The 25662-nt window shown below is 30.5% G+C and overlaps 2 protein-coding genes across 2 annotated transcripts; one reads left to right on the top strand and one right to left on the bottom strand.

Moving 5' to 3' along the window:
- The first annotated feature begins 2115 nt into the window (after positions 1-2115).
- On the top strand, positions 2116-4168 carry LOC125867343 (LRR receptor-like serine/threonine-protein kinase FLS2). Its single transcript, XM_049547805.1, has one exon. It carries the CDS (start codon positions 2206-2208, stop codon positions 4114-4116), a length of 1911 nt encoding a protein of 636 aa, XP_049403762.1. The 5' UTR covers positions 2116-2205; the 3' UTR covers positions 4117-4168.
- A 373-nt stretch (positions 4169-4541) lies between these two features.
- On the bottom strand, positions 4542-12222 carry LOC125867345 (uncharacterized). The gene is made up of 9 exons (XM_049547807.1): positions 11828-12222; positions 9714-9797; positions 9124-9615; positions 7561-7696; positions 7202-7364; positions 6420-6548; positions 5887-6081; positions 5103-5225; positions 4542-4990 (listed from the first exon to the last, which is right to left on the bottom strand). The coding sequence occupies exons 1-9, from the start codon at positions 12015-12017 to the stop codon at positions 4895-4897; spliced, it is 1608 nt and encodes a 535-aa protein (XP_049403764.1). The 5' UTR covers positions 12018-12222; the 3' UTR covers positions 4542-4894.
- Positions 12223-25662: the final 13440 nt, after the last annotated feature.

The following is a 25662-nucleotide window of genomic DNA, read 5'->3' as shown; positions in this document are numbered from 1 at the left end:
TTAAGTGACACGAATCATCGAACCTGCACAACACATATTTTCGAGGTTTAAGCATGCTTCAAGCTAGTATTAAGCAACAAAACGTAAAGAAACTCTATATAACAAAATTTGATAGTTCATTCACAATGAAGCTAATACATTTAAATAGAGAAACAGATAACATTTTTCATATGTATTTTGGAATGAAGTTCATGAGAAAACTGATGCTCCCTCCTCCTTTCCATGCACATTCAACTAAACATAGGGAAAAAACACATTTATTTACCGACTTTGGCAAAGTAATCCATTGACTTAACATTCTAGTCTCTAGAGAGGTCAACCTTGTAATGCCCCAAAATACTAACCAAGAGTCGCATGTCAATACATCATTACTTAATTACTACAATATGTTTTATTCACATTTTGGAAACTTGAAATTTTGTGATAATTGAAAACTTGCTTAACATAAATTGTGATCGTAATTTAAGGTATTGTATTGGGGTATTTTCGTAATATTCTAATTAGAATTATGTATAACTTTAAAAGGAGGTGAAGATATATATATATATAGGTGTATCTATATGCATTTTGGGCAACATATAATATATAGTAATATTTCAAGTTATTAATTATATATAAATAAAATATAAGAATTAACAAATAAAAATACATATAATTTGACTATAATTAAGTGTTCACAAATGTAAAGATAAAGATATATACTTTTATTGGCCCAATACAAATAATTTTTTTACGAGTATGACCACTTCAAAGTTGTCAAAATTTTGTCTTTAGATGTGAGATAATGCCTAGTTGTATATAATTAAACCTAAAAATAATTACAGATAACAATAATATAATTTATAATTGTGAATCTCAATTAATGACACATAATTATATAAAATGACCACCCTTCTATCTTTCTTTATTAAAATAGGAGTATTAAATTTTTGCTTATGATAGTTTCCAAACACATGACGACGTACATCTAATCATTAAAATAAGTTACATTATGTAATTTACTAATTTGTATAAGTTATATTGATACTATAAAATAATGTATATTCTTTCCATCCCAAATAAAATGTCGTTTTTATCATATTTAATGCATATTAAGAATTAAGAAAAATAATACTTTCTCCATCTCATATTATTGACTTAACAGGCTCTAAACCCTCCCACATGAGATTTCAAGTACAAGTAATTGTCTATCCTTAAAGTTTTCTTATCTTCACGAATTAACATTTAGTTGGCCTAAAATTTTCTAAATCCGATAAATTAGTTACCTTTCACATTGTGAATCATACTATCCAAAACAGTGAAGGGTGTTTGATAATATTTTATTCCTTGAATGCTCATGAATAGTAGAGCAAAGGAAATGATAACTACTAAACCATAAACCGCTCGTTTTTCTTACCTCATAAGTATACCATGAGGAGCTAAAGTTACGACAGCTCCGAATTAAAGGAGAATAAGGATATTATGAAAAGGAATTTTCCGAAAATCTAAAATCACAATTCCTTTTAGAGGCCAATCACCTTCAATCTCTATCATAGGTGTCAGAAAAAATTTAAAAAAAAAAGCTCGATACTTATTTTGAAACGGAGAAGGTACAAGTTAAATTGAGAATAAAAAATAACAAAACAAGCATCTTCCTAGGACAAAATAGTGCTTTGGCGTTTTTGAGGAACCAAAGGCTTTGGTCATCTGTCAACATTGCTGGCAAAAGCAGAGGATTAGTTTAGTTATCCTAAAAAATTATTGGGAGAAGGAAAAAAACTCTATGTGCAAACTGCCAATAGTATTCCCTCCATCTTTAATCGTTCAATATATTAAAAATTCTTTACTCAAACTGAAAAATCAAAAAATAATTTATCATTTTATATTTAATTTACTCTTACTATTAAATACTATTCACTTTTTAATATTTAGATGACTTACCGCTAATGGCCCCTTTATTTATTGTTGCTTGATGAGGTGTATAAAATCAAACATGGACAAGTAAAGATGGACGAAAAGAGTAATCTTTAATAAAGTCTAGATTTGTTTTGTCTTCATTTCTTTAATATTTTTAACTCTTTATCTCTAACTTTTTTTTAACAAATGCAAATAAACAATTAATACAAATAACATGCTTTTCAGCATATAACAATCTGTAAAGAGAGAAACCAAATCATTGTCTTAAAACATCTTTGACCATCATTTCATTTCACAAAAATCTCCCAAATGGCTTCTCAACTTCTTTGTTTTCTTGTATTGCTAACTCTCACAACTATTTGTAAAAGTAAATCTTGTCATCCAAATGATTTAAAAGGTCTTCAAGATTTCAAGTCTGGAATTCATTCAGACACTTCTGGTAGACTAAGTAAATGGATTGGCGGCGATTGTTGTAAATGGGAAGGTATTTTTTGTAGTAATGTAACTAAAAGAGTTGTAAGTATAAGTCTACCAGGTCTCTATACTTCAGATGATGCACCAATTCAATCTGCTATGGAAGGAGAATTGTCACCTTCAATCACACTCATCAACTATCTTGAAGTTATCGATATAGGTGATCTCCTTGGTATAACGGGGAAAATCCCCTCATTGATTGGTTTACATCTACCAAATCTCAGAAAACTCAGCTTTGTTAGAAACAAGTTTACTGGTGCATTACCAGAAAGCATTTGTATGTTGTCTAAACTGGAAGAATTGTATCTCCAAGAAAATGGTTTTTCGGGTTTTATTCCCTGGTGTATAGGAGGTGTCAAGAATCTAAGAAGAATGGATGTACATTCAAATAAACTTTCTGGTGTAATTCCTGAGTCTATAACAAAGTTGAAAAAATTAGAAAGTTTGTGTCTTCAAGAGAATGTCTTGACAGGGGATATACCAGAAAACATTGGTAATTTGCAAGAATTGAAAGAGGTTGATTTGTCTAATAACTTGTTAACGGGGATAATCCCTCGTTCTATTTCTAGACTAAAGTTTATGTCAGTTCTTTACCTGAACTCCAATCAGCTCGAGGGGGACATACCGTTGCCTTCAAAACCTGGGAAATTGTCTTCTCTGAGCTTTGTAAGACTGCAGAACAATCGGCTTAGTGGAATGATACCTTCATCTATTGGCTACTTGACCTCCCTTCAGAGAGTTTCACTTGCAAACAATCAGCTAAAGGGTTCTATTCCTTCGAGTATAGGTAATTTGAAGTTATTGGAAATGTTATATCTCAGTTACAACCAATTATCTGGTCAGTTGCCAAGATCAATAGGCGGGATTTCAAAGCTTCTTTACCTGAGTATATCTCATAACATGATTGAAGGACCGTTGCCTCGTGAAATTTCTTCCCTTTCAAATCTTCAATCGCTGGATCTTTCATTCAACCGTTTGAATATGTCAACCATTCCCAAGTGGCTCATGCAGTTGCCATCACTATCGCGAATTTACTTGGCAGGATGTGAAATTCATGGTGAAATTCCAGATTACATACCCAAGTCATTGCTGGAACTAGACTTGTCCGCTAACCATCTTTCAGGAAGGATACCAGCTTGGATTGGCAGCTTCTCTCAGCTTTATTCTTTAAACATTTCGAAGAACAAATTTGTGTCTGAGATTCCTTCAACTGTCACAAATCTCGACATTCTGGGAGTGTTAGACCTTCACTCAAACAAGCTAGAAGGCAGTGTGAATGCAGTTTTCCAGATAAAGAGCAGGTTTGCAGAAGGATCATTGACATATCTTGATCTGTCTGATAACAATTTCTCAACTGGTGTCGAGCAGATTGGCATGGGAGGACAAGAATATATCCAACACTTAAATTTATCGCATAACTTTCTCAAAGGTAGATTACCAACCTCTGTAGGAACATTGAAAACACTACAGACTTTGGATCTCAGTTACAATGGATTAGGAGCTAACCTGCCAACATCACTGGCCAACGTGACCGTTCTGGAGAGACTGATGCTGCACAAAAATCAATTCACCGGCAGAATCCCTGAGGAGTTTTTGAAGCTGAATAAACTGAAAGAATTGAACCTTTCAGATAATCTTCTTGAAGGAAAAATACCTTATGGGAAGCCATTTCTTGATTTACCGCAGAGCTCATTCTCTGGAAACAGAGGTTTATGCGGGAAACCCCTTCTTCCCTGTAAATCTTGAGCTTTAGTTGTTCTTCACATAATTTTCTAGAAACAATTCAATATAGAGGATCAAACTGTTAATGCAATTCTTCTCTTCAACTGTTAATGCAACTCTTTGCTACCTAATCACTACATACATATAGCAAGTAACGTATAATTCATGATAAGTAACCAAATATACAACAACATACCCAATGTAATCCCTCGAGTGAACAAGTAAGGTCTGGAGAGAGTAGGATATACGCAGACCTAACCCCCATCTTTGTGGGGTAGGGATGCAAGAAACAAATTTTACACAAACAGTAGAAGTATATATAATTATGGCGATAATCCAAACACATTTCCATTGCAAATTAAAACCTTCCCCTCAGCGCACACATTAGTATACAAGAACACAAGCACTAAAATTCATGTTGCTGAAAAGTAATTGAACAGATTGCTTCATTAGCAAACAAAAAGAATGAATTAGAATCGATTCCATTAACTGATATCTCAATGTTGTCCATGAATTCATACACGTATATAGCTTATGTAAGCTATTGACTTGTCCAGAACTCATGTCATAAAAGGCTAGGTGACATAGGAGTTGGCCCCAAACAGGCAAGTCCAAGGAGGATCTGTATGGTGATCTGAATGTGAGAATCATCCTACACTCATAATCTGCCCGAATATTGAAGATTTTGATATCGGGGATAGAATGAGACAGAGAGAGGTAGGCACCAAAAGTGAGGGAGAACTGAACTTCTCTAAGTTACTTCTTTATTTGCAATGTCTGTGCAGCTAATTCAAAGGGCTCTCTATTCCAATCCCAGTTGCTGATAATTCGCATAGTCAATTTCATTTAACCGTACACAACATAAAACCTGCTCCGGCAATTCTTCAACTTTGTTTCCCTGTTTGGAAAGTGGTAAAAGACGTTACCTAGATGGAAAAAATGATTTCCTAGGCCGAAAAAGAATCTGGGAGAAAAGAAAAAATAATGGAACGTTAGAGACAGATACTTGCCTGAATTGTTAGCCCAACATCCAAGCAACAAAGCTTTAGTCTATCTAGGAATGTTTCAAAACCCTTCCTAGAGATGTAACTGAATCTATGCATATCTATGTCAATCTCAAAGTAATTCTCTCCCTGCAAAAAGATCATTAACAGCCGAAGTAAGAATCAAAAGACGTTCAACACCTAGTCATATATTTCTTTCTTAATCCAGAAAACGGGCAACAGTCTAGATGTATGCTAACTGAAACAATTTTTCATAAATTTCAGATGGAAAAATTTAAGTGAAGATATCTTATGCTTCCGTAACCGTAACAAATGCAAAGTAAAACCTACAAACCATGCTACTTGTATGGTCTAAAGGAACATAATGCAAGAAAACAATCTCAGTCCACATGAAAAAACTAGTACTTTCAGATGAGAAGTTAAAAATTCGAGATTAAGTCATGCAAAGAAATTATATTTTATCGAGTTAAAGAGTGCCTAACACGATTTGCGACGAATAGATGGTCCATGTTTCATCAGTCATTCTAGAAACAACTTTTAGTTCATTCAGTAATCTTTGTTGATATGTAAACTGCTTTATTATCCTAGTCACTGTGGAACAGTCTTAATTTACTACTGGACACACCAGATAATTTGAGGATGTTTCCCAGTTCAAAACAGCATGTTTTCCTTTTCCCAAAAACTAAATGTTAAAAGGGAATAACAGGGACATTTAACAAATTTGAGTAGAACATGATGTGTAGCCAAATCCTACTCCAATTTAAAAAGAACCAAAGTTTGCAAAATTTACCTTGTAAAACTCGTGTTGAGGACGTGAAAGAACAGGCTTTTCATTGTAGGCATGCATAAGCTTCCTCTCTGCTGCACTTAATGGGAGTTCCTCCATATTTGCTACACGACCTAATATCTTCAATCGTTCCCTAAAGGGTGCAGTATGTTCAACAGGAAAAGCCTTTACTTTTTCCACTTCATCATCAATCAGCCTCTGTCCAAGATAAGACAAGGGGAAGAAAAGTGAGAATTAGTTCAAATAGGAACTTGATTGTTTGCAAAAAAAAAAAAAATCTGACTCAAGTAAATATGATGGCCACTTATGAAATATGGAAGACATGAATCATGATAGAAAGCTACAAAAGACGTAGTGAATATGACTCAACACTTCAAAGGATGTATAAGCAAAAGTAGGTAGAACTGCAAATGAAATGGGAAAAGAAGATAGTATCATATGAAGAAACCAACACTGCAAGAGAGTGACTTTGAAACCAATCATACACGGAAAAAGAAAAAGAATAAATATGAGAAAACATGAACGCTCAAACATACCTTGATACTCTCTTGAAAATGAGGAGGAAGTTCCTTGGCGTAACTTTCTGAAAGCTTAAAATACAAAACAAAACTCATCCCTTCACCATCAGTTTCACCTTGAAAAATTGCGGTAGGATATAACGGGATCTGCAGAAGAAAAACAGTTCCGCAACATGAGGGAATAATTAAGTATAAAGTAGCTAATGCTGAGATTATAGAAAATTAAGATAGTGTTAAGTGGCTAATCCCGGGAATACACATTAACGAAGTAACCAGTGATGTCTACATGGGTACATTTAATTTCAACAGCAGACATGACATCCAAAAGGTCGATTGATTGTTAATGGGAGCACTTTGGGAAATAGAAAAACTAAAAGAAAAGGTAAGGTTAAGAGTGCTATGAAATGGCTAAAGATACATGAATTAAATGACTACTTAAAAAATGAAACTTTGTATGATTAGGAGTTTAGGACACTGCCATGAATAAAGTAGGATTAGTGGTTACACTACATTCATTACTCAAACTGCTCCATGAGGGGACCAGAATTACTAAAAATCGACACCCTTTCATACGATGTAAAATGATGCAGCAGAATACTTTAGACTTTGAAATAAAAATGAATTGCATCTATAGCATGGAGACATTACCCATCTTTAATTGAAAAGTTGCACAGACAGACTTAAAATGAACAAAGCAGATAACTTTACAACTTTCAGGACCTTGAAAGCTTTTATGAAAGTTAGATCAAGAAAAAGACGACATAAATACTCATTACTATGATTTCAAAAACCAATCATACCTGAACATTCACAACAAGGATGGGAGGAAGTGTTCCAGATTGTTCAATGAAAGGAAGTTCCACAAGTCGGGCAATATGAAATATTTTTCTCTGGCTTAAAAATACATCAACTCCAAAAGGATAATATGCTGCATAATTTGGAGCAAACACCTTCTTTTTATCCCTGCACAAAACAATATGTGTGCAATGAAATACCTTATACAACACATGAACTAGTGCAGTGGCAGCTGGCACATATACATATGCATGTTGATGATTATCATATAGATGCTCTAAGGTTTTATATGATTAGAGACATCTTTATATATTTTTGCATGTATCTGTGTGCATGTGAGTGCTAAGAGAGGGAAACACTTTACCTGAAGTAGTTTTCTCCTCGAACCCTGAAAGTGCCTGGTTCAATATGGGACCAACTATCAGCCATTTTCTTCTCCAACCGGCAAACTGGTACTTGGGAACCAGCTATTGGTCTTTGAAGCAGGGCTTTAGATGAAACTGTACCACAGAAAAGGATAAGAGTCAGTTTGTTTTGCCTCAATTCCCTGATCTGTTTAGCAGTTGGTGTGTACACCTCCCATCTACAAATCAAAATCTAGAGTGCAACTTCTCATGTTCGACATTGACTTATGATGCAAATGTTATCCACTTACTCTTGATCATAGTAACTCCATTCCTCATTTTTTTTCTCTTCCTGATTTTGCTAGTTAGTGTAATAGCGCAAGATCAACGAAAATTGTACACTCTTTAGAAAATAACTCAATAATTTACACCCCCAAAAGCAGATTACTAACATGAAAAGCTCACAAACAATGTTCCCCAAGTCAATAGAGGAGTAACTGTATCATCTCTCACATCAACTGCACCAAATATCCTCTATTTGGATTTTGCATTAACAAATGACATCCCTGAAATATCCCACATCCGCGCTGCCCCGTGAAATCCTTGTTATTGCAATGTTTCAATGCTAAGTCTGGTATCTTATTACTTATAAGGGGTGTTGATAAAACAGAATGTTGCATACATGTGTAACATCGTACTAGCCTATGATCATCTTTTAACCTTACATCAAAGGCCATGTGTTAAGGTATTCATCCACCTGTAGCAGTTCAGACTCATCTACTCTTGGCACAAAGTACACAGCTTTGAGCTCATCTGGATTGTAGATAACATTTGGTCTTCAATCTTTCAGAAAGGGAAGGAGCATTAAACCCAACAGAAATACACACAACATAAAATCTCTTAACAGCAGCATCAGAACAGGTTTTCTATACCCAACATTTTTGTCATTGCCTCATACTTCACTAACTACACTTTCACACAAATTTTGGAGCACTTTGCTTATTAATCCTCAATAACCTACTTCAGTTATTCCTTGGAAAGAAGAATAAACAGCTCAAACATTGTCCATGTTTGTCTGCAAGTAATATTTCTAAGAGAGCTGAAGATAACTTAATTTCCAAATAATATTTCTTGTTGGCATCAGATGGGACAAAGTTTTGGCGATAAGATGGCAATAGTTGAATATAACAAGTTCTCATTGGAAGAAAAAAAAAAGTCACCACAACAATAATAAATCCTGCAATAGGCCAGGGTCAAAAAAGCAATTCATGAAATTTCTTCATTCTTGCACATTGTTGATGAAGCATATGCCAGTTGATTCATTCGTGCAATTGACAAAAGGTGGTCACAGTATTACTGTCTTCAATAAATCTTACCTTATCAAAAAACTAATTCCAGAAAGTGCACTAACAATTATTAGAAATGCATGTGAAACCCCAGCCACTTATGGCATTGACTATAAGACAAAGATATGAAAACTCAATCACTCAGGGATGCACATGCAGAAACATTGCACTGAAGCATCTTAGGCCAAAAGGGTGGGCTTAGATTGGAAGGGGAAAAGGGTAGACATAGAAACTTACGTAAAGCAGCAATAGGATTTTCTTCTTTCCATTTGAAAGGAAGTTTTATGGCAGCTTTCTTCTTTGCACTTGGAGAACTAGCGCTAAGAGATTGTCTCTTCTCAACTGGTGCAACCGTGGATGCAAGACAGGGCAAACAGTTGTTTGAAAGAATTCCACAGTTATCCAACATGCCATCCTCCCTTCTACTGCTTCCATTAGCAGAGGAAGAGATTTCATCAAGGAACACAGGTTGTACCTCACTGTGAGGTCCATCAAGTCTCATTTTTGAGTCTGCATCTTTTGGACGCAACATACTGCTTGGGTTGATAGACGTTTTAGCTGAACCACTGTCAGAGCTACAAGCAGGATTGCTTGTTGATAATTCTCCTTGCCTCTGCAGGTCAGAGGATAACCTGTGGTGGGCATTGACATCAACATCCCCATGGTGGACATCTGTTGCTGAAGCTACACTAGTCCGCCCACAATCAGAGCCATTGAGAGAAAGCACATCTGCAGAATAGTGTGATTACATTTCTATTCTTAAATTCACAGCATGACAATTTCCCAACTGCAGTTAGAACGTATAAACTGAAATGAGAAAGACATACCATCAGCAACACTCTGGAAATCTTCATCACTGCCATCAGATTCAAATCTTGCAGAAGAATCAAACCACGCTTCTTCAGTACTTCCTGTTATTTCATTATACAATAGCACAAAATGTTAGGAAAGGCTAGTTCCAATGGTTTATCCGCGATAGACTATTCAGCTTTAGGTTGGACAGACAGAAGTAACATGAAGCTAAACTATGCAAAACATCCCTCCCAGGAATGATTGGAAGGAAAATGAAGATATGATATAGATGATATCAATCATGATCTAAAAGACACCTGCTTAGTTCCAGTTTCAAAGGAACACTGCAGATTTTAGGATAAGTGGAAACATTGCAAGGATATTAGCAACTTCCAGTAATTTAGCATTGTATTAAATAGATAAAAGGAACCATCAATTTTTATCATAAGAAAACAACATGTGTCTTTGTTTGGGACTTCAACTGGTACAATTACCGCCAAGCACACAGATAAACTCAGTATATTTATAACTTCCATTAATCACATAGTGTCTCTTTTGACACAAAGAATATGTTATTATTCGATTCCTCGTGTTATACTCACACAATTGTGTTTAATTTAGATACTCGACCTAAAATAAGAGAAGAGACTTAAAAATAAAAGTTCTTAGGGAGCCAAGTTTTGTAAACTCAATTCTGTAACAATGTTATGGTTTAAGACAGAATAAGAAACAGAGTTGCCAAGCGAAAGGAAATTGTTGGAGGATTTGAGGGAGTAGGATTTATCATATATAATTTCCAAAAAGACAGAAAATAACCGTGTTTGGCAGTAGGCATGCCATAAAGTAAACTCGATCCAGAAGACTACACTACTGAACCTAGAATAAGCTATTCAAAATTCCTAATGGAGTAATTATCCCAAATCACTTAATTCAAGAAACAAATTGTTGAAGAAAAACGTTACGGTCAGCACCATTCACGTGCATGCTGATTAAGATACCAAAGGTAAATGAGAGTTATAACTATATCTCATCCAAAGAAGAAAATCTTATGCCTTTCTCAACAATTTGGCATACCTCCTCATCTCTCCAGTTGTTATATACAGCAATATATAATGTACATTGCAATTTAGAGTACCAACCATACACTTAAATTGATTTGTATGGGTGCATAGCATAGAAAAAAAAACTGTCAAAACAGTTCCTTTTCATTTGCCTCTTCCTCCGCCTTCTCTATAATGGCGTCAGGCATTACCTGCTACTTATACGCCATTAAAACATAATATCACACTCTCTTCAGCTCAACCACTTCTTCAGGCTCTCCCTAATCCCAAACCACTCCACCCTCTCCTATTTAGCAAAATTAGAAATTACAACAACATACCCAGTGTAATCCCACAAGTGGGGGAAGTCTAGGAAGGGTAGAGTTTACGCAAACCTTATCCTACCCATGAAGGTAGAAAGACTACTTTCAAAGGACCCTCGACTCGAGTGAAAACGGCAGTGAAGAAAGTATATCAACTAATAAAGAAACAGTAACAACAACAAAAAATGAGCTACTCCAAAGAAAAGTTTAATTTTTTTTTCCTTCAAAAAGCATCCAACCAAACCTCCAAAGAAAAATGCACCCCACCAACCTCCATATCTCCAACCTTCAATACAACTTAACCAAACCAAGTCAAGAAATCAAACTCCAAAAACACAGATTAATTTCACACTCCACCAACATTAACAGATCAAAAATTCAATTATGTGTTAGATTTCTCAAATACTCACTCAACTAACAACTATTATATCAAAAAACTCGACTTTCTTCTCGATTCCAATTTTCTTCAACAAAGTAAGTAACTTTCAATAATCACAACTACATAGAAATTTTCTCAAATGCTCAGTCAACTAACCGTTGTTATATCAAAAGCTAACTTTCTTCATGAATCCAAATTTCTTCAACAAAGAAAGTAACTTTCAATAATCACAAAGCTCACTCATGACTCAACTACTAGTTACTATATCAAAAACTCGACTTTCTTCTTGATTCCAATTCTCTTCAACAAAGAAAGCAACTTTCAACAATCACAATTACAATGAACAAGAAAACTAACAAATTCCCAAAAAATGTACACACAAACAAGAAAATAAAACAAGAAAGTACCATTAAAAGTGGAATTGTTGAAAGAACGATCCAAAGGGAAAGACTTATCAACTTTATCAGCTGCTGATCGATCTGATACATGAGAAGACACCCTTTTCTTTACAGCTTTTCTTCTCTTCCTACTCTTTCTCCTTGAACCACCTAATCTACCTCCAGCACAACCATCTGGTCTTGAAACACAACCCCCCATCTCTCCCTACCCACCCACCCACCCTCTACTAACAAGATTATGAAAAGGGTGTTTCAGAAACAGGGAAACAGATTGTGGGTATCAACAAAAATGTAATCTTGATACAGAAAAATGAATAAAAATCTGATCTTTATTATAAGAGAAGAAGAAACGTGAAAAAGAAGAACTAATTTTTCTTCCTTTCTATTCTATTTCAATTTTCCTCCTCCTCTCTTTACAGCCTCTACACCATCATAGTTATAAATTTTTCTTGAAAATAAAAAATCATTTTTTTTATTTTTTTAATTTACGTGAATTTCAGAGCTTATTAAAAAAAAAAAAAAAAAAAAAAAAAAGAAACAAACAAACAAAAATGAAATTCCAAACTTCTAAGTTCCATCCTGGGAACAGAGAAAAGTCAATTTTAATCGTATTAAAACTCTCTTCCTCTCACGCACGCACCATAGAGCCTAGAGATAAATATATCGGTTGTCGGGTCGGGTTGGGTCGGGTCAAATTGGATCGACTTTAAATGTTATGTGGTTGAGATACACTCAATTCTACGCAAATCAAAAGGGTGTTTATCGAATCAGATTGGGTCGGGTCATATTGGATAACCCACTTAGATGACACATGGCAAAGTCACTCTCTTTCACACAAACACAAAGACGTCGTTTGGTAGCTAGTTCAGATATAAGTTATGCAAATATTAAATGTTATATTTAGTAGCTGATTAAGATGTAAATTGTTCATATTTTAAACTAGTATGGTATTTGATTTGTAATTTTAAAAATTTACATAATTAATATAAAATTGTGAGAAAATCTATAGTATTGTTTTTATGCAGAATAAAATGTGAAATAACTAATACATAAATAATTAATTCATAAAAAACAAATATTTACATAAATTAATATATAGATTCATTCATAGTTAATCCTTACACTACTAATATCTACATAACTTTAATCAACTACCAAACGATCCTTTCATTCCATATTAATTGTTATATTTCTTGTTCACGCACCGTTAAAAAAATTATAAATATTAAAAAAAAAAAATTATTTTTCGTAATGTTGACAACTAAGATAGGACGAGAGGGTATATTAGTAAGATAGTCAGTGTGGTTCGGGTCGAATTGAATCGGATAACGAGGACCACTTGATATGTCACGTGAAAGTAGAGTGATAGATACGAACGTGTGTGAATTTCTTGTTGCAGTTCGCACGTGGGAATAAGGTGTGATTACGTGGGAAGAGTAGTCAGTTTTTTGTTTTATATTTCCTAAAGTGGTCAGATTTTTTACGATAAATTATTTTTTTAGTCTACTTTTAGAATTTTATTTATAATATTTAAATTAAGTTACTAAATATGTCAGAATCAAAATACATACAATATTTTCTTTTTGCTATTTTTCTACAAATAATGATTTTGTTGAACAGCCATGGCACCCAATTGGTTTATAAAAGATTTGTCCTATTATTGATTATAAAAATATTTGTGACCATAGAAAATTATGATTTTTAGCATTTTGCTTAGTTTCTAAATTAGAAATTCTAGAAAAAAATAGAAACAAAAAGCGTTGGAAGAGAAAAAGGGAACTTTATAACAAGTATGTATAAAACTTGTCCTATTGATTTTTTGTTTTGTTTTTTACTGTGTCCAATGCCTACGAACGGATCTTGTAGGATTCCCAAGAAATTCTTGGATTTCTTCAGGAAACAGATGATTAATCATCTACTTCTCACGTTTCGTGAATAGCCAGGACATGGAAGAATATTCAGAAAGACATTTCGGGAATCGATCTGATTCTATCTCTTTTCGTTCCGTTTAAAGAAATGAAGGATCCCAAAGAACTCTGATTAAGGGAGAAGCAGCTCCATCTCTTCACTATTGAACCATCAAGAAATGTGATCGGGATGAATCTCTTCACTCTTGATAATCAGACATATTGTAATTGAGTCTTGATAAAAATATCTCAGAGAGAAAGTGTTTTAATAAATTATACACATATAACACGAATATAAATTAATCAAATTAGGAAATATATTATCAAAACCAAGAAAAAAAATATGCGTATACTCTATTGTTGTTATTGTCGTTGTAATTTTCCTATAATAGAATTTGTTAAAATAGGAAATAATGTTTTTTTAACTAGAAAAGGAAATCAAAGCAAAGTTGTCAAATACGTAAGCATATCTTCCTATCATTTGATGAAACAGAGTAAAAAAGGAAAGAAAAAGATAAAAGAAATCTGCTACACTCATTTTATTCATGTTTAAAAAATTAAAAAATTATCTTTATTTATCTATCTTAATTATTAAATTAGGATAGAGTTTTTAAAAATTACTTTTTCTTATCTTAAATTCCTAAAAATTGATTATTTTTTTTATGTATTTTTAATTAATTTGATACTTATTATGAGACGGACAAAATACTATATTAACAAAAAAAAATAAAAAATCTGGTGCTTTTGATTTGATAAAGATTTGACAAGCGACATATTTGCCTTTAATTTACCTGACGAGTAATAATGTTTGAATTTGAAAATCTCAACTACCAAAAAGGGTCAAAGTTTAAAGAAATTACATCATTTATTGTGTGGTATAAAAGTATAACATCAATCATTTATTGAGCTCTGTTTGCATTTTGTTTCAGATAAATTTAAATGAGATAATATCTCGATAGGGATTCATATAATTGATGTTAACTTATTTAAGATTAAAATATACTTTTTTATTTATTTTTATTTATCTATTTTAAATTTTATATGATTCTTAAAAAATAATAATTAGTATGAATATTTATCATAACGTTCATATTAATTGTCTTACAATTTGAACAATAAATAAAAATAAACTAATAGTGACGTCACGGGGAGTGATTCGCCTATATCGCCATAATCTGAACGTTTCACCAGATCATTTAATCAGTAGGAGCGATGGACGATATGTACAAAGGACAAGGACGTAATCAAAGCAAGTTGATGAGTCGTGCTTACTAAAAATTCCTCGTTGAAGACCGAAAATTACAATGATCTAGCTTTTTACTTTATTTTCATATCCACATGCATATTTAGATACTATTTCCTTTATGTAGTTAACCCTCTCCCTTCCTTCCTTTTCTATTTCCATTTTTTTTTTATTTGTAAGATATCAAGTCATGAATAATTGTCACCTTTTTTTTTGGAATTGTTTTCCGATATCATATATGGACATAGAATTGTTATGATCTTTCAGAATTCAACTAGAATTTGAAATATTTCAAAATTTAAAAGGAAAAATAAATATCTATTTTTCTAATATTTTCTCAAACTATATTCATACCCAAATACAATTCAAATTTTCCAATTATATTATTTTAATTAAATTTATTTTAAATTTCATATTTTTTATGTCCAATCGTCCACTAAATCTCCAATTCTTTTTTTTTTTGTGTCAAATAAAAACAACTCCATCTGTTTTATCTTCCCTTTTTTGTAGGTGAAGTCCGTGGGAAATGCATGATACCATGTGGTTGATTTTTTAAAATAAATTTAATGAGTTCATAATAAGAATTGACTTTTTAGATATTTGTTTTTTCATGGTAGGTTTAAAGTAAGTAATGTTAAACTTCTCTTTGGTATTATGTAGACGTAGACATGCTTGACACTCATTGTTGAATTTGTCAAATATATTTTGTTAAAATATTTAGTTACTATTATTATATTTTTATTAGTTTTTATTTTCTATATCATATTATTTAAGTTTGTGGTTTAATTGTATTGGAAAAAGACAGTCTAATATTTTTCGTTTTGTGTCAAATCTATACTATTTTCTATAAAAGATCTAAGTATATCTTATGTATAGCTTTTATTTTCAATTTATAACGGCCCTAATATTGACTATTTATGCACTTATTCATCTACATGTGTTTTCTTGTTGAACTGTTGACCCTGATATCTACTGTTAGACTAAAATAACTCACAAAATATTTATATTATAGTATAATATTATCTGCTTTTGCCTTTAGGCCAAGTTTATATGATTTTTTCAAAAATTCGCACATTTTAAATAGTATTAATTACTTACATCATAATTATATCTAGTTCTTTTTTTCTTTTTAACTATTATACCATGCGCATAATTAAATCTGAAGTTTATGAATTCTAAATTTAGAACTCATCAAAACTTACAAACCATAGATTATACACGCATTTCAACCCTACTATTAATTTATGGACTTTGTTACTACGTCCAACATTAATAAGTAAATTAATAATTGAACCAAGTATTTGCTCAAGACTTCTTTAACCATCAACAATCACATATTCATACACTATTAAAACAAAAGTTAATTCTTCTATCATAAATTAGTGAGAAATTAGATTATACGCATTTCAACCCTACTATTAATATATGGACTTTGTTACTACGTCAAACATTAATAAGTAAATTAATAATTGAACCAAGTATTTGCTCAAGACTTCTTTAACCATCAACAATCACATATTCATACACTATTAAAACAAAAATTAATTCTTCTATCATAAATTAGTGAGAAATTTATGTAATAAAATATGATTTTTAATTTATTCAGCTTACTAAAAAAATGCATTTCATTGAAATAACAGAAAATTAGAACTTCGATCAAATCACACCCTTCATAATTTTTGCGTATGAAAATATTACTATTTCTTTATTTTCCACCAATTCAATCTAGATATCTGTAAATATAATCACTGAATATTTTTCTACGAGAAATTTATGTGGGAAGGTAGTGTCCTTTTAGTAGTGATAGTGACGCACATATTTAATATTGAAATTTTTTTTCAAGATTATTGATTTTATATTGTGCTCTAATAAATTATTTGTGAGGACTTACACTAATAATAATAGGTGGAAGAAGTGGTAGCATCTTACACTAATAGTTGGAATTATTATAAAAAAAATTTAGAGGTCGTTGTAAATGATTAAGTGCATCTTGATTAAGACCAATCACAAGATATCAATATGAGTTATAAATTTAAATGCGCCAAACTATTGTACACACATTGTTTAATAATTGAAAAATCGACATAAATAATTGCTTATCAAAATACTAGCCAGAATAAACATATATACATGTCTTTATACAAAAAAAAATATACATATATCTGATTAGCGAATATAATTATTTTCTATCAATCAATCAAATATATAACTCGTGAAATTATTTATTAATTTTGTTTACATAAAAAAATAATTTCTTTTTTCGTGAATTTGAAAAGTTGGATGTGACCCATGGAAGAAAAAAACATAATAAAGCTAATAATTTGGTAAACATGATTAGCTAACTATAGAAGAAATTAAATATCAAGCATGAAGTGGACCCTCTTCACATTAATTCACTCTAATCAACTTCATGAATTGAACTTGAGGAGTCAATAAAAGCTGTCTAAATACTCTTAATAATAATTATAATAATTTTAATTAGGAAGCAACATGTGACAAGTACACTTAAACATCCACTTAACATCATTTTATTAAGTAGAATAAAATTGACATTTGATGTAAGGAAAAATATCATCATCGTATGTAACTAAGACTTAATTAGTTTGGATTAATTTATATAATTTTATCAGTAGCTATTATTTTATGAAATTAAAATTTATAACAACTAACTAATACTCTTATTTAATTTTAATTATGTCTAGTAGTCCCTTAAATAATCAGAAACAATTGTAACAATTTAAATCAAAGTGGCCCAAAAATGAGTGTTTGGAATGTGACAATGAGAGATCAAGAAGATATTTTTCTCTTGGATTCAATTTAATAAACGATTCTAGACACTAATAGAGGTAGAATTTTGAAATTATTGATTCTAATTTCAGTAATAATTTATTAAATTTTGAATAAATTATTTATTATAGTAAATAGATTTTTAAATATAATTATATGATTTAATTTAATATTATTAAATTCTATTGAACTTGTAAATAAAACTATAGCTTTATGCCTGACTATAAAGATGTCTTAAAGGTCATCAATTCTAGTAATAAATTTTGAAAAAAGGGGAGAAACTTTACTACTTTATATGAAGGGCTTTGAATAAACTACTTCGAAATAAGTTCAATTAAATGACTATAGCCTATAGGCTAGTAGTAAATATGACGAGAAAATGAGATCTCTTGCTTCTAATAATTTGAATAAGAAAAAAATAATTTTTTCAAATTTTTTATATATAAAAATAAAAATTTGTGTAGGACTAATTAATAAGTCATTTCTTCTTAAATGTGACAGTGCTTTTGTTGGGAAAATAATTTACTCGTCCAAACTTTAAATTGTCTTGTACTCTTTACCCACTTTGATATGAACAAAGTTTCTTCCATATTAGTTGCCGACTTCAATTAAAGTTAGATGGGGCCTCTCACATGTATATTGATATTTGATCGATTCGTAGTAATTTACGTGATGATGTTTGACCGTTTAGTTAAATATGAAAGTATTGAAATTTACATTTAAAATTTTTCGACTAAATTAAATTACAAACATTTGATGAGCTTGAACTATTTCATTAATAATAAAATTATTAGAAAATTAAAGTTTAAACTATTTATAAATAAGAAAGTATATATATGACATTCTCTTTTTAATAAACATATAAAATATCACATAAATTAAAATAGGAGAATGCACTTTTTAATAGATCAATTTAATTTAATGTAATGCATACATACTTCTAATTTACCTTATTTGTTCATAATTGAGCATATCAACTATCAAGAGTATTTATCTTAGAAATTTTTTTGCCCATTCCCTTTCTAAGTTGTTATTAAGTGATTGTAAAAACTCCCTCATTATACATAGATGAAATATCAAACAAAAGTTTCTTAATTTAAACCATTAAAAAATATGATGGAATGATTAAAATTCTCGCATGATTAAAAATTCCAGCTTCAAATCTTGAAAACTAGAAAGTCTTTTATCGTTCTAAAGGGTTAATAATAACTAGCAAATTTATAAAGTTAATCAAGCAATTTATACAGATAATCCTAGTCACAAACAAACATATTCAAATAGACTCGCACGTACTTTGAGCTTAACTCCCTTGCTCTGTTAAGCTCATCTTTAACTAACTCGATTTATGAAAATTTAACATCGTAGCGAGATGTCCTAGTCATCGACATTGATGGTTAAAAAGATATTAGAAAGGAGGCATGCATGCGTGTGGTGTATATGAATTATTGACAAAAGAAAAAGGGTCCCAATCTTATAATGATGATCAATGAATTGTATCAATCAACACTCAATGAAGACGAAATCCAAAGCCTTTTAAGAGTGAGACACTATTTGTCCTAGCTAGCTACTTTTTTTATTTTATTTCTATCCATAGTATTAAATTAGTACAAATGTACAATTATTCAAAATAATAATAAAAGGACATGATCTAGGCATTGACAGATAATCCAACTCTTTGACAACAAATACAAACGCATTCACTTCTTTCAAGTGAAATGATGTACACTTTGAATTTATTGCACAATAAATAGTACTCTTATCTTATTATATGCTCATATTTACCATCATGTGATGATATTTTGGATTTTTTAAAATTATGATTATGATGTTCGAGTTAGTTTGTATGCATAATATACTTCATTTAATTTCACTTGAAGCATGCTAACCCCCTACCAACATAAGTGTATACATAAGTGTGTGGGTCAAAATACGGCTTTGAGATTTGATATTTCAACGTATCAAAAGCTAACACACGACAGTCAATGTTTAGTCAAGTCCAACTTATTGGTATGGACATGACTTTATACGCCTGTCCCCCTATATGAAAGACGTTCATTGTGTGTTCGGTTCAAAAGACATAATTATTTAGTATGTCTCCGGATAGGACCTTCTTCTCAAACTAATTCAAACTAGTTAGTGAGTGGTTCTTTCGCATGTGAAGCAAGTCGGACCCTAGGGGTGGACATCTTCCGTAGAGCTACGCAGGGGAGTAAAATTACGTTGTAAATATATGTCAAATTTTACATTTAAAGGATATAACATTAAAGTTGGATACCCTAGACAAAAGCTATGTCTTTGGGGTAGTGCTAATAGGTGTCCATTTGATTGAAGAAGTTTTGAGTTCAAACCTCAAATAGCACAATATTTTTTTGTTTTATTTTGACAGTCGCACACCATTATTCTTGGACACCCTTAATAAAAATTTTGGTTTCGCCATAGAATTTACACAAGCACAGCAAATTTGTAGCCATACAAATGATTAAAGAGTATTTTAGACTACATATTTTTTAAAAATAAATTGAAATTTTGTGTCAAATTAAATAATATCATATAAATTAAAACGAATAAAATAATATTATTTACATAATTTTTTTGAAATACAACTGTTTATCAAGGTGGCGTGCAAAGAGGCACTGTGGAGGCACAGGAGAGTTAAGAAAACAGCTAAAAATGTCGAGCAAAGATTAAATGTGATTGAGACACCAACCAGGGTTGATAGCGTGTCTTTCATCCTTAATCAGAGATATTGAGTTCGAGTCGGTACGAAATCGTTTTTGCTAGAGACCGCTTTAGCTTCATTGTAAAGCTTTTCAACGCAAATTCAAATTGAATCGAGTTTCAATGTGAATACGTGGAGAAAATAAGTGATTGGGACTTTGGAAAAGGGGTAGGGTCTTTTCCCCTAATTTTCATGAATATTGTACGTCCTTAAATAATAGCACATGGATCCTATAGACAAGTCTTTTACTATGCCATTTTTCACTACCCATATTTGTCATCATTTCATTTGGAGTAAATGGCATCTTGTTGTTGGATTCTAGTACAATTTGTCTTTTTTTCCTCTTTTCATTTGTGAAAAAAGTATATCATGAGAATGTTCCAAAATAATGCTTTGACAATGTTACTATTATTAACCATGGCATATACAAGTAATCATGGTATTTCAAACAAAAACATTTATATATATATATAATTAAAACAAATATAATCAGAGTTGATAGCGTGTGGTATGGTGTTGAATATGAAGTTTTGATAATTGACAAATATAACAAATATTATAAGTAAGAAATTGATAGTATTTATGATTGACAAACGGTTATGAAAGAATTAAACTTTTCAAGCGCAGAAGTTTTTCACTGCCTACTGAAGATGGTTGTCGATCAATGAGTACGAAGCAGATTTCAAGTGCACTTAAAGAATTTGATTTATGACATAAATGTGTGGATCAAAGAACAAGAACTCAATAAACAAAGTTTTTATAAAAGGAAAAAAGCATTGGAATTAGGAGATCGAAACCACATGAAGGTCGAAATAAATAAGAAAACTAAGTCTAATTGAGATTTTTATTTCTTGGTAAGTTCCAATGAGTTTCTAAGCAAGAAGACAACAAGATTAGTTTAACCATCATCTCTCCTATATGAAACACCACAATTAATGTTATTCTTATATTAAGGGGGAAATAATTTGCATATGTGATAATATTTGAAAAAAAGCACATGGCATATAAGATTGGGAAAAAGTTTCCATAGTTCTATTAGTTGAGTGATTGAGTCAAAGACTAGCTGAATAGCTTAACCTTGACACGCTATTGTGTTTATCGAATAATCGTTATCGGTGAAAATACAAAAAATTGTGGTCAAAAGTTAGTGAAGGGCTCTTGTCTCATAGAATAAAGCAAAAGGGCATATATTCCGAGTGAACTTTCTATTAGCTATTGCCTTTGTTGTCTATAAAAAGTAATCTTTTTCATACTGGTAGGTGATCATGAATTTTGAATCTGAACAACACAAAAAAATATATAGATATTCTTATGCTCCAAATTTTTCATATTTTTATTAAGTCTTTGCTCGTAAGCATTTTATGTTAAATTATTTTTTATTTGAGACGGGTCATATTTTATTGTGTTCAGATCTAATTGAAACATCGAGAATTAAGCTCTTCATTAACATATTTAACTGCTAATACACAAATCAATGAGTTAAATCGATGTGCATGTCTTTGACCTCAAAACAAGGCCAATCAATCAGTAATATGCACGAGTCACTCAAGGATAAGGCTAGTAAAGTGTTTGCTTTAGTCAAAAAAAATAATAGTGAATCTTTTTATTTTAATTTTACTTGAAATAATATTGAATATTATAAACAAAAAAATAACAATTTTATAATTATTATTAAAAAAATAAATAAGAAATATCTACTTTTTATAAGAAATATTTTAGAACTTTGAATTAAAAAACTCAAACCTCTATGATAATAAATAAAGTTTACAAAACAAAATTAAAGTGATCATGTATTGCAAATAAATGGCTAACCTCTTATTAACTAGAATTACGTCTTAACTTTTATAGATAATAATATTACGTGAAGTTAAACACTTAAAGTCATTTAAAATATACCTTAGAACCCGTGGTATGTAAAACCAAAAAAAGACAACCTTAATTTAATAGTATTTTGTACATGTGTGTTAAACAAAAAGAAAAAAAAAATCATTCTATTTATTTATAAAAATTTTTCAATTACTTACATAAAACAAAAAAAAAATCAAGGAAAGAAAAAATATACCAAAAAAATAAAAATAATAAAAAATAGTTTAATTTTTAGATTAACATTTTAAAACTTTTAGACTTGGAACTCAAGTTAGCCAAACATCACCCACTTAAGGTGCTTAAGTGAAATTTCGTGTCAAGTTTAAGGGGCCACCTACATACTCTTTCTTTTTTAATAGTGTCTTCTTCAAAACAAAAAAAAATTCTTTTTTACCCTAATTAGCAAGTTTAAAATTTACCAAAAATTAAACTTACTCCTCTTTAAATATTAAATTCTTTCAAGAAAGAATTTCTTGAATAATTTAATATTTAATCTTGAAATGGGTCTATTCCTAAATTTCTAAAATAGTTTCCATCATTTTTCATCATTTTACTGTATCTCTTTTTATTCACCATGTTGGATATTTAAGTTTGCAAAAATGGTGGCTGAAAATGGGAAAGAAGAAGAAAAAAATAATTAAAAAATCGACTAAATAGGTTTTTCATGCGCGCTCAACAAGTGTATTACACTCACTATGCCATGTAAGCAAAAAGTGTCAAAATGACACAGCGAAACCCTACATGAGGTGTCTAAAATGAACATCATCCACTTGAGGTGCCTAAGTGAAATTTCGTGCCAAATTTAAGGGGCTACCGATGGGTTAGGCCTTTAGGAATAGGACACTAACTAGTAATATAGAGGGGTGATAGTTAAGATTTTTCTATTTATTTTCTCATCGTCCATTCATTTATGTGCATCAATTACTTCTCGTGAACATAGTCAACCTAGCATATGCCAAGTTATGCGACTACAATGAAATCAGTATTTTTAAAAATCAAAATAAGAAGAAAATTGCAAAATAATGAATTAAGAAATTTTTAATGAGACTTTTGATAAGTGACTTCGGAAATTTGAATTTATAACTTGACTCTGTCCCTTATTGTTACGATGATGACTATTTGAACAAATTAGTTTACATTTTATATTATATTTTAATTATTTGATAATTGAGATTAACTCAGCAAATTTTGAATGGCCCAGTAGTATAATAATAATAAAAAAAAAGAAAAAAAAGTATACCCTATAAATTAGATACTGTAATTTATTATACACCGTAGCGTCAGCCATACGGCATGGGTTTGTTATAGAGATACACAAACTTTTTAGAAATATTTTTGTAGTACTCTTTATCTTATAATCAATTGTTTAATTGTCAATATTTATTTAAATATTTTCTTTGTTTCATTTTTTACTTGTCTTTATATCAAATGTTTCCGTTTTTATTTATATATTTTTAGTAAATTAAGAGAGTTTTATCATTTATATATTATTTTTAGTTTTAAATAACGTCATAAATAGTAGTAGTCAAATTTAGAATTTCAAAATATCATTAATTAAGTTAGTTTGTTAAAATACTCCTCTAAGCAAATATTTCTTAAAGTTATGATAGGTCAACAAAGATCAACTAATATGTAACGGAGAGAGTACTTGTTAATTTATAAATTAAGATAAAATTAAACATTTTCCCCATTTGCCCTTACAATTAATTGTTTTTTAAAGTAATATTGATTGTCTTGAAAAGAGTTAAGGTAAATTAGTAAAAAAAAAGGGGGAATTTTTCAAAATAGCAATATTTTAGCTTCTTATGGGACCCCTTAGCAATAGTTTCACTATTTATTTAAAATGTCAATATTTTAGTTTGTTAAGTTCTGATTTATGTATTTTTTTTAATTTTGATTAACATGAAAGAATACAAATATTAAACAATAGAAAATCATGAGACAAAATATTTAAGAAAAATTAAAAACAATTTAAATTTAAAATCAGTTAGGAGCATATGTCGCCACTATTTGGCCGAACGTTTTTTTTCCTCTGTTGCTTAAAAATTCCAGTTTTTGAAAACAATATTTTTCCTTATGAATCATTACACTGATCTCATCCAATCTTCTTCGCTTTGTATTCGACATATGTTTGAAACTAAGGTTTAGAAAATTCACTATTACAAAGTATACAGTTCAGCGGAATTCACGATAGTTCGACATAAACTAAGGTTTACATAATCAGATATAAAAAAATGTTGGTACAGATTAATAATGAATACAACTCTTTTGACATTATAGTTCAATTACACAAAAAAATACAACTTTGAAATCTATATAATATATAAATACAAATTAATTGTAAATTAAGTTGTTATTGAAAATACAATTTTGGTGAATACATAATACATATAATAAGTTGTATTTATTGTTTAGTTAGTTGTGCTTGTAATTGATATCTTATAGAGTGGAATTGTTTTTCAATTTCTAATGCCCTCTGTTTTGGAAATTAACTTGTTTGAACTACTTAGAATATGTACAATTTAAAATACAAAAACTATTGGTATAGATTAATAATGAATACAAATATTTTGGCATTATAGTTCAAATACGCAAAAAAAAAATACAGTTTTGAAATATATATAATATATAAATACAAATTAGTTGTAAATTAAGTTGTTATTGAAAATACAGTTTTGGTGAATACATAATACATATAATAAGTTGTATTCAAAAAATATAAATACAAATTAGTTGTAAATTAAAATGTTATTGAAATACCTTTTCGGTGAATACATAATACATATAATAAGTTGTATTATACACCATAATCGGTGATTTTAAACAGCAAATCAAAATAAATCTAAATGAATAATGGAAATTACCTTGCCAATCAAGAAATCTATTGAATTAATAAAGAGATTTCGTTTAACAATCGAGAAAATTTCTTGAATTAAAATATATATTTTGCTGAACAATTTGTCAGCACCTTGAAGAAAGAGAATCTGAAAACGTCAAAAAAGGGATAGAAACATGAAAGACGGGGGTAGAAAAGTGAAAGGTGAAGAAGGAAGGTTAATGGGTATTGATTTAATTTTTTTTTAAAAACGGTTATTGATTTAGAATTTGGTCCAATATAGGACTGTTTTCATAAATAAAATTAATTTTAAATACTAAAATTNTAACGGAGAGAGTACTTGTTAATTTATAAATTAAGATAAAATTAAATATTTTCCCCATTTGCCCTTACAATTAATTGTTTTTTAAAGTAATATTGATTATCTTGAAAAGAGTTAAGGTAAATTAGTAAAAAAAAACATACTTTTTATTTGTAAAAAGAATT

Source organism: Solanum stenotomum, chromosome 6 (assembly GCF_019186545.1).
Source record: "Solanum stenotomum isolate F172 chromosome 6, ASM1918654v1, whole genome shotgun sequence".
Lineage (NCBI taxonomy): Eukaryota > Viridiplantae > Streptophyta > Magnoliopsida > Solanales > Solanaceae > Solanum > Solanum stenotomum.
The sequence above is the reverse complement of the archived record's forward strand: the minus strand, read 5'-3'. Positions and strand labels throughout refer to the sequence as shown.